This window comes from Myotis myotis, unplaced genomic scaffold, assembly GCF_014108235.1.
Source record: "Myotis myotis isolate mMyoMyo1 unplaced genomic scaffold, mMyoMyo1.p scaffold_m19_p_4, whole genome shotgun sequence".
Lineage (NCBI taxonomy): Eukaryota > Metazoa > Chordata > Mammalia > Chiroptera > Vespertilionidae > Myotis > Myotis myotis.
Genome location: NW_023416346.1, coordinates 38,426,150 through 38,436,149, shown reverse-complemented (window position 1 = coordinate 38,436,149; position 10,000 = coordinate 38,426,150). Strand labels below are relative to the sequence as shown.

Sequence of the window (10,000 nt, the reverse complement as noted above, 5' to 3'; positions counted from 1 at the left end):
CCTGTATTAGCAAAATGTGGCAATATTCTAAACTATTAACCAGACCTTTAAGAGGGAGGAAACATTTGTTTGTTTTTGCTTTGTTTTTAATTTAAAGGCATTGCCTCACAAGGGCTTCCCCTAGTATGATACCTCTGGATATAGAATGATCTTCCCCCTAGGGAACTCAATTTGAGTTTAGATAGCAGGGTAGGTAAGATTGTAAGACCACTCTTTGACTGGCCTCCTGCCAAGATACAGTGATTTTAAGTAATTTTTCTCTTCCTTTGTAACAGTAATTCTCTTGGGACTGGAGCTACCCTGGAAGGAGGGCAGGAGAGGCTGTGAGAAACTCTTTGCAAACCTACCTTGAGGAAGCCCCTTCATTTTCTTTGGACCTGTAGGGCCCTTAGTTGATGAGCTTTCTCACTGGGGTCTGAAGTCAAGAGCCCAGAGAACTGAGAAAGGATGCTCTCCGTACTGCCCAGTCTCCTCTAGAGCAGGAACTACCCTCAGGGCCGACTTCATTAGTATGACCTGTGCTCTCACACAGGGCCTCATGGTAGAAGGTTCCTGTGCTTGCTTTAATGCTCTATCTCTGTCCTGAAATTCTTAATGTTTGAACAAAGGGTCCAGAATTTTCATTTTGCATTGGACCCCTAAAATTATATAGCCAGTCATGTCTGCACCAAAGATTTTCTAAACACTGAATAAGCCTTGTTCTTAATCTCCCTCCTTCCTGCTGCTACTTAGCAAAATTAATCTCACTCTTCACCCTCGAGTCCAACTAAGTGATGGTGGCTCAGTAGACACCAGCTTTCTGACTAACCTGAGCTCTGAGGATCACTATAGAGGTATTTCCTACTCCTTCTTCTCCTTTAATATTTTCTGTGAACTAAAAAAGTTATTATAACAATAATATTGCTTGGAGCATTGATGACGAGTAACAGGCACCATAGGTACCTTGCAGTGAATTAAGACAAAAGAGACAACAAAGGAAGTCAGAAAGCCTTGGTTTCTGCGTCAGACTTGGGGAAGTGACAGACATTCTGTCCTGCATTAGTTTCTTCACTGGGGAACTACTGCCATAGAATGTCTAGAAAAGTAAAATCAGTAGAAATAGTCTAAGAGAGTTCACATTTCTTCATTTTTATTAATCGGGCTAATCAACTTTACCAACCTGAATGCCATGATATTGAGTGGATGCCTCTCTCTCTCTCTCTCTCTCTCTCTCTCTCTCTCTCTCTCTCTCTCTCTCTCTCATCTCCTTATATGGTAAGGTAGATAAGATGTATCCCCAATTCAAAGATCTAAAAACATTGAAGCTGAGAAAGTATAATTTGGACAGACTTGCAATTAGAATCCAACTCTTCAGATACATGTTCCAATATTCATGTTTCTGAAAAGTTACGTGTAAACCATTTAGTTTTTTAAAACTCCTATTCTGAGTATACAGTGGCACTATTGACCTTTGGGATTGGTTAATCCTTTGTTACCATGAGCTGTCCTGTGCACTGTAGGAGGTTTAGCAGCATCCCTGACCTCTACCCACTAAATGCCAGTAGCAACCCCATCCCACCCCCTGCACAGATGTAACAATTAAAAAATGTTTCCAGACATTGCCACTTTTCCTACGGGTGGGGAAAACCACATTCAAATGATATCACTGCACAAGAGCAGTTCACTATTTAAAGGAAATCTTTGGTAAATCCTTTAGTAAACTACAAAATTCCAAATTTGTATTTCCACATACTGGATTTTCTAAACTAGGAGATACCTTATTTTCAAAGGAGAAAACCACTGATCTGGTTGTGTGGGTAATCACCCAGAAAAATGTGGAATGGTTGATATGTTTTTTTCCCCTCAAAATATTGTGTCCATAGAAGTGATGTCACAAAGATTTGACAGAATATGCCTTACAGCACACATATTAGAACATACTAAACTTTAGAAATCCCCAAATTTCTCTTTCAGAATTAGCTACAGTTAAGTATACTAAGATTAATCTGTTTCCAGTTTTCTTTTCATTCCCTTAAATACTCTGAATCAACTTTTAAAGCAGGAAACCCAGAACTTCCTATTTCTAAAGGAGTGTTAAAAAAAAACCATATTCCTCATGCCCTGGCTGGTTTTGCTCACTGGATAGAGCGTTGGGCTGTGGACTGAAGAGTCCTGGGCTCAATTCCGGTCAAGGGCATGTACCTTGGTTGCAGGCACATCCCCAGTAGGGGGTGTGCAGGAGGCGGCTGATCGATGCTTCTCTCTCATCGATGTTTCTAACTCTCTATCCTTCTCCCTTCCTCTCTATAAAAAATCAATAAAATATATTTTTTAAAAAACAACCTTATTCCTCATGATGGTTAGAGTCAAATTCCCACTTAACAGATTAGGAAACAGAAATTAAGAAGTAGAAGACAAACAAGCAGATTGCAAGTCTTTTCATATGGCCCTTAAAGCAATCCCATAAGCTATGCATTGCCTCAGTCAGATGGAACATACAGTTTATCATACAAACTGGGATGCTTTTGAGAGTGAAAAGGGACACTAGTAATACTTGTTTTGGAACAATGGATATAAACTGAATTGTCCTGGGCAAACCAGGATGCACAGTCACCCTAGCCTTAGTTCACCCATAGAAATATACCATTGCCAAATGCCCGCTGTATTAGTTAGCTCAAAATCTTAGTGGCTTAAAATAATAATCATTTATCATTTATCGCCCATCTGCAAGTTGGCTGTAGTTCAGCTGATCTAGACTGGGCTCAACTGGTCAGCTCTGCTACAGACTATAATAGGTGAGATGACTGCTTCTCATTTCAGGCCTGTGAGTGAACTAGGGCAGTTCTACTCTACATATCTTTCATCCTTCTTGTACCAGAAAACTAGCTGATACATATTCTTCTCATGGAACCGACAGAGGTAAAAATGGCAAGCAGAAATACATGCGGTTTCTTAAGACATAGACTGAAATTGATGCTCTATCACTTCTACCCACATGTCATTGGCCTAAGCAAGTCACATGGCCGAGCCCAAAGTTAAAAGGCAGAGAAATAAACTTCCCACAATGAAGTCATGATAAAGGTATATATGCAGGGAACAGTGAATAATTGGATCACTTATTTACTGTAATGCATGTGCTTCACCCATCCCAATCTGATCACCACCACTACCCCCCACACATACACATACCTCAAAGTGGGGGGTCTATTTGACTTCATATGATATGGCATGATGTTGACTCAGTTCTTGACATACAGTCATATAAATTTCAGAATCTAGAGTCAGTTTCTAATTTTCATAAGTACTCCAAAACTACAAACTTTTTCTGTTGAGTATAAAGCATAGTTCCTCAACCAATTAGCACTCAGACTTTCTCAATAAAATTCTCAGATTTTCTCAAACATGCAACCTCTCCCCAAGTAGGGCTGTAAGGCAGGGCCGGTTTTAGGTTGGGGGTAAATTTCTCCCTGATTTACCTGTGCTATTTCACAGTGACAGTTTCTAACCTTCCTGGAGAAGTAAAATAGTTTACATAAATAAAAATGTCAACAATATTATCTTTGGGAGGTAACCTGAAATAATTTGAAATATATTAACACTTCCCATCAAAGACTTTGCAGCTTATAAGAATGTCAATTTCTGAGAAGTGGAAAGCCATGTGATTCACATCTGCAGTTTTCAAGTCCATTCAGAGCCCACCAGGGGATAATTGCTCCTCACTAAGATGAACCCATCCCAGTGGAATATATTTGTTATGATTCAATTCTCTCACAGCATGAAGAAGATTCGAGCCTGATGGATAAAGCCCTGTGTGACATTGTGTTGTTCACTAAACCTCTCTGATTCCTCAGTTTCATAGCCTATGAAGTAACAACCTAGACCTCTGTTCACCCTAAAGAGGATGTACAGAGTAATCACTAAATCCTTATCTGAAAAAATATGGAAGCCTATTTGCCTCTGCCCCTAAGAAAGGAATTATTTCTATATTAGTTTCTCACCCTGGACACTCAATATAATATGACTTTCTTACGAGCATAATTAAATATCAGAAAGGTGCATCATGAGCTGATTTTAGGGGGCTGAATTACTAAAGTAACAAAGGATCTCACCATTGAACAATTTATCTCTAATAGACCAAAGACAAGACCATTTCAGCAAATCATCAGGGGCCTATAGACATTTAAAGAGCAAAATTATTACTACACACAATTCTCAGGGAGCAGGCCTTTGGGAGGATGGGGATTTTCATGGTTATAGTGATTGTTTCCCAATCTCTATATTTCCCTCCTCCACTGTGCATTAATTGTGTGGTTTGGTGAGGGATCAGGAAGGACTGACTACTCCCTACTCTCAGCTCTATGAATGGGGTATAATACTGCCCCTGCCCCTCATTCCATAGTGATTGGTTCAGGCAACTCAGGTCTAAGCATGACATTACTTGGCCACAGGATTTGATCATGAATTGTCAGCTGATTCAGTTTAAACCAATGATACAAGAAGATGCAAGGCAGATTTAAGACAAGAAATGCTACAAACATTTTACTGTCATGTGGGAAGCAGAAAGGAGAGAGAAAAAGAAATTAGGTGTTTGATAAAATTTTTGAACTAGAGTGTAATCAATTATCAGTCTACTCCTACTTCTGATCCTTCCAGTTATGTAAGCCAATGCACCTCTCTTACGGTTTGTACCAGTTTTAGTGGGTTTTGTCCTACCTTAGTATGAAGCATCCTAATTGATATAGTAACTGGACAAATCAGGAGCATGGTCGCTAGCCCTAGAATAATTAAAGGAGCCAGTGTGAAGTGCTTAGTCCAGAGAGAAAAGGTTGGGAAAGGGGTACTAAAAGTGAAAGATCATCTCCAAGTAACTGTGCCCCAAAACAGCTTCTATGGATGTTTTTAAGGCAAAAAATGAGTTCCAAACATTACCATCTATAAAAAGCAAGCCAATATGAATAAAATTTGAAATAAGCAATTGCTTCCATGGCTACTGTTTACTCAGTGTGACTGTCTCCTCCTGGAAGTTGCCATGGATCCATTTCTGGGCCAATTAAACCCAAGTCCATAAGGTTTCTCTTCTGACCCCTGCATATACTCCCACCAGAAGCAGTTCCAACAAGTCTCATGCCTGGAATTTAAGCTCCTCAGGGATATGGATTTATTTGATACCCACATAGAAGATTTCTACAGAGGTTTCTTGAGGGAGAGGTATAATAAAGATGAAATGATAGAGAATTAAGATGGAGGACCCAAGCTTTCTTAGATGTCACCCCCAACCTAAGTCTCCAGATAAGACTGGACTCTATTCTTTCCAAGGAATCCAGGAATGGGAGTGCAAGAGACAACCACAAAGAATCAGTAGTACCTAGATTCTTTCCTTGATTAGTGTGTGGGCTGATATTTGGACAGTTTTTCTGACCCTAAAATAATTCAGCCTTGTGGAATCATAGAATCACAGAACAGGAGAGCAGGAAGGGTCCTTAGAAAACATCCTGTTATACCTTCTCTTCTTAATGGCTTTGGATTGTATCTGGGACAAGGGAAGCACCTTATTTCAGATATTTAAACACCTTCCTCTGTGCTGCCATGGTACCTGCTGCTTACTGTTTTCACAGCACTTACCATGAGTTGCATTTTCATTGCCAGTGAATACATCTGCTCTTCCTCTAAACTTGAAATCCATTGGGAGCAGAAACTGTCTTGCTCCTTTATTCACTGGTGTCTAGCAGAGTCTATCATAAAGCAGGTGGTCAGATGTGTGTTGAAGAAATCAGAGTTTCAAATGAAACAGTGAGATTATCTTTCCATTAAGCAAAGGATATACAGGCATAACCTCATTTTATTGTCCTTCGCTTTATTGTGCTTCATAAATGTTGTGTGTTTTACAAATTGAAGACAAGACCCTCCACCAGCAAAAAAGATTATGACTCACTTTTTTGTGGTAGTCTGGAACTAAACCTGCAATATATTTGAGGTATGCCTGTAGTATCTTGCTTTCATTACCTTTAAGAGGATAGTAGTTTCCCCTCCAACAAATCAGATGATTTCTACCTCTATTTTGCTTATTTGCAAAGTATCAAATTGACAAGTATGAGGCTCAATGTATGGTATAGATCCCCTACCCAAGCTTCAAAAGCTGACATTTCTTTCTGTTTATACAAGTGCCCTTATCCCAAGCCTGAAACATACGGAGACCTCATGAAGAGAAGTACTATTTTCTCTTTTATATTATAAATCTTAAAACTTCATATTTTTTTGCTGCCTCAACATCCCCACAAATAGGCTGTGAGCACCTCACCCTGGTGACCAGGTACAACTTTGTGATAAGGCTGGCCCCTGCTACAAGATCCCCTTCTTGCCTTCCCCTGACTGGGATCTAATGACATTCAAATGTACCAATGAAATCCTCTCATGCCTTTTGCTTCTGTACTCTATCCTGATCCCAATAGATATTTGCCCATGGGGTACTCTTTCCTCTCCTCCCCTCTCCTCTCCTCTCCTCTCCTCTCCTCTCCTCTCCTCTCCTCTCCTCTCCTCTCCTCTCCTCTCCTCTCCTCTCCTTTCCTCTCTTCTCCTCTCCTCTCTCCTCTCCTTCCGTTTCCTTCTTCTTCTTCTTCTTCTTCTTCTTCTTCTTCTTCTTCTTCTTCTTCTTCTTCTTCTTCTTCTTCTTCTTTTCTCTCTCTCTCTCTCTCTCTCTCTCTCTCTCTCTCTCTCTCTCTCCCCCTCTCTCTCTCATCAATTAAAACCAAACAAATAAAAAAGAATGATTTAAAAAGTAAATAAATAAAACAAAATGCAAATATATTACCTAAAAGTACAGATTCTCAGAAACATCGTACAGACCATCAAACCTCAGAGGAAAGGTAGGGGAGGATGGAAGGGGTAAGAGATCAACCAAAGGACTTGTATGCAATGGACACAGACAATAGTGGGGGTGAGTGCTGGTTGGAAGAGGTCAATGGGGGAAGGGAGGAGACATATGCAATACTTTCAACAATAAAGAATTTTAAAAAAATAAAAAATTAAAGTTCAGGTTCTCTAAATGTGTCATTTTTAATATTAAATTGTCACTGTCCATGGTTAGAACCTTAGTAAAGATTTATCTACTAGATTCTCTACTATCTCCTGGGGCTCTTGGGAAGCTTCAATGGGAAGATTTTGATGTGGAACACTAGTAAAGATTGGTAGCAGAGTCTGAGGTTTGGGTGCTGGTGGAGAAAGAGGAGGCTGACAGCATGAGGAACTTTTGGGGAGAAAAGATCACTTTTAAAAGGTGAGAATAAGGGAAGGAAGTTGGGAAATTAACATTTATTGATTCTTCTGTGAGTCAGGCACTGAATTAGATGCTTTCACATCTACTATCTTACTTAATTCTTAATTATTTTATAGGGAAAGAAATATTAATACTCCCATATTGCAGATGAGAAAACTGGGGTTCAGATCAAGAAAGTCACTCAAGGTTACACTCTGCCTATATGTGATAGAACATAGATCTGAACTTGAACCTGTTTCCTAAGTCTATGTTCCTGAACCATGATATCTCACTCCTCACATTTGTCAAGGGGTGACCAACCTATTCTCTGCTACCCTGTTTGCCCCAATGCTCCAACCATTTGTAAGTTCAGTCTTCTATGACTCTCAGGTTTCTCCCTCATTCCTAGCTATGGACTAGCAAATGGAGACAAGATTTCTATGCGTGATGAGGTAGGAAGAGATTTTGCATTATCAAATGGATAGAAAATTTGGAAGAGCCTAGAACCATTTTTCTAGTTGCCCAAGAATTTGGAAACTTTCTGCTCCAGACTCCAACCTATGTTATGCCAAATCCAAAATTGCGCCCCTGGGCCCTGTCCCATACCTCCTGCCCCATGTATTCCAGTTTGCTGTACACTGGCAGCAGGTGCATGTAAACCAAGAGGAGAGGATATGAAAAGGAGAATAGCTGGTATGGGGAGAGATTAAAACTGTCACTTCCAGAATAGCTGATGTAGGAGTGAAAGACTTGGAAGACAAAAAGGCTGCTTTTTTCTCACCACTGGAGAAAGGGGCTAGGGAGAGGAGTCTATAGACCAAGAGGTTCATCTACAAGATTATAGAGGGAACTACCCCCCAACTGAGATCCAGCTGCACTGCCTGACTTGGAAGGGTCTTTCCTGCCCTAGAGCGGAGAGTAAAAGAAGAGCGGGAGCGGGGAGGGGGGAGGGATTTATAGCCTCTGGAGTCATTAGTCAGGGCCTATGTTCAGAAGCAACACCAAGGAAACAAGGCAGCTAAAGACAGTTTTCTTAACCTTAAGTTTCAATCCCTACGGGAGGGATCCCAGCTCATTCCCACATCTTTCTCCTCCTTCGTCAATGGGATTGAGCGTCCTTTTCATTAACCTTTTAGTTACCACATCCGGGCACATACTTTTCTATGTCCTCTAAAGCAGTCATCCCCACACTGCCCATCACTGCCCCCTTCCGCCCCCAAGGCTGGCTCTGCACTCGGAAGCGGAGGCACTGGCCTCACAAGCTGTGGGCGTTGGGGCTGATCACTAGCCCTGGGATCTCTGCTGTAAAAAATTGAGCGGTAGGGACCGGGCATGCGCAGCATCTTTGGGCGCATTGTGATGGGAACTGCTTCTCCAAATCTTACAAAGACTCCCGAGTAACCACTAACCGCACCCCGGACCCCCTTCTTTAAGACACAAGTACAAACGCAGAGACAATGCAGCTTTTCCATCTTCCTTTCTTTTTTAAAGGGCCAGTTTGCAGCTTGATTGGCTGGTCCACAGGGGGACTAGTGTATTTCTATTGATCCCATCTCCCATGTTGACAAACGCCAACGCCAAGGCTTTGCAGTCCGGGGCTGCAGTTTGCAGTAGAGCTAAGCGGTGTGCGGCTTTAATTCCACGTCAGATCAACTTTGATCGATATCCCCCTACCGGCCCAATTGGAAGAGCCCAATTCACAGGCGCTGAGCCTTTTCGCTCTTTCCTTCTTTTTTCCCCTCTTTACACCCACCATCTTCTGGGGGAGAAAAGTCTTGGATTTTCTTTATAATTTTTTTTTCTGTCTCTCTCTTTTGTTTGGTTTTTGTTTTTCGGTGTTTTGCCTTTTTTTGTTTTGGGTTGTGTTTTAGGTTATTCTCTCCTCTCTCTCTCTCTCTCTCTCTCTCTCTCTCTCTCTCTCTCTCTCTCTCCTCAGTGATAGGGAGAAAGATCTCTTTGGCTAACCGAGCTTGCAGACAGTGAACCCGCCTTCCACGTTGGTGTGAAGACAGAAGTGAGGTGGGGGGCAGGGAGGGGATGTGAGAGAGTCTAAGAGCGAGAGGGATCAGAGAGAGAGAAAGAGAGAGAGAGAGAGGAGGAGGAGGCGGCGGAGGAGGAGGACTGGTGTAGGGTGGAAAGGAAGAGTGAGCGCGAGCAAGTTGAAGGGAGGGGGTGTAAGAGCCAGCGAATTCTTTTTCTTTTTCTGTTATTATTTTGACGACTCCCGAGTTGCGCCCATGCTCTTGTCAGCTTCGTTTTAGGCGTAGCATGGCCAGGCAGAAGAAAATGGGGCAAAGCATGCTCCAGGCGGTCTTCTTTTTAGTCCTGGGGCTTTTGGGTCATTCTCACGGAGGATTCCCCAACACCATCAGCATAGGTAAGCGCTAGCGAGCCAGCCTGTCCGGCTGGGTTCTCCTGCACCGGAGACCACTGCCCTGGCATGGCTACTGCGGCCGCGGGTCCCAGTCCTGCACCGCCTGGGGAGGGGGACTGGGGACAGGGACCGGGACCGGGCAGGAATCCCGGAGATTTGAGCCCCAGAGAGCTGGCGGGTCTGGGGAGCATCAGGCACCAGAGAGGGGTCTCCTGGGGCTGGGGTGGGGAGTGGACTGCTGGGTTTTCGGAGATATGGGGAACAGGGGGAAGTATGCTGGATGCTGCAAAGGGGCAAAGAGTCGCGGTTTTTAGGCTCGCTGCTCTGGACTTTGCCATGGCGTGCGTGCTGCCGCTGGAAGTTGTCCCAGGGTGATGCCGCCTGTCGGGCCGCGC

The 10,000-nt window shown here is 42.6% G+C and overlaps 1 protein-coding gene across 3 annotated transcripts in view; it reads left to right on the top strand.

Annotated features, from left to right (window-relative positions):
* Positions 1–8,967: 8,967 nt before the first annotated feature.
* Positions 8,968–10,000, top strand: part of GRIA3 (glutamate ionotropic receptor AMPA type subunit 3) — a 346,459-nt gene continuing 345,426 nt past the window's right edge. The window contains exon 1 of one of the 3 annotated variants that reach the window (XM_036305461.1): positions 8,968–9,608. In XM_036305461.1, the coding sequence (XP_036161354.1) occupies positions 9,500–9,608 (109 nt within the window). In that variant the 5' untranslated portion in view covers positions 8,968–9,499. The remainder of the gene's footprint in view (positions 9,609–10,000) is intronic. The other 2 variants (XR_004966979.1, XM_036305460.1) reach the window with 2 other exon arrangements.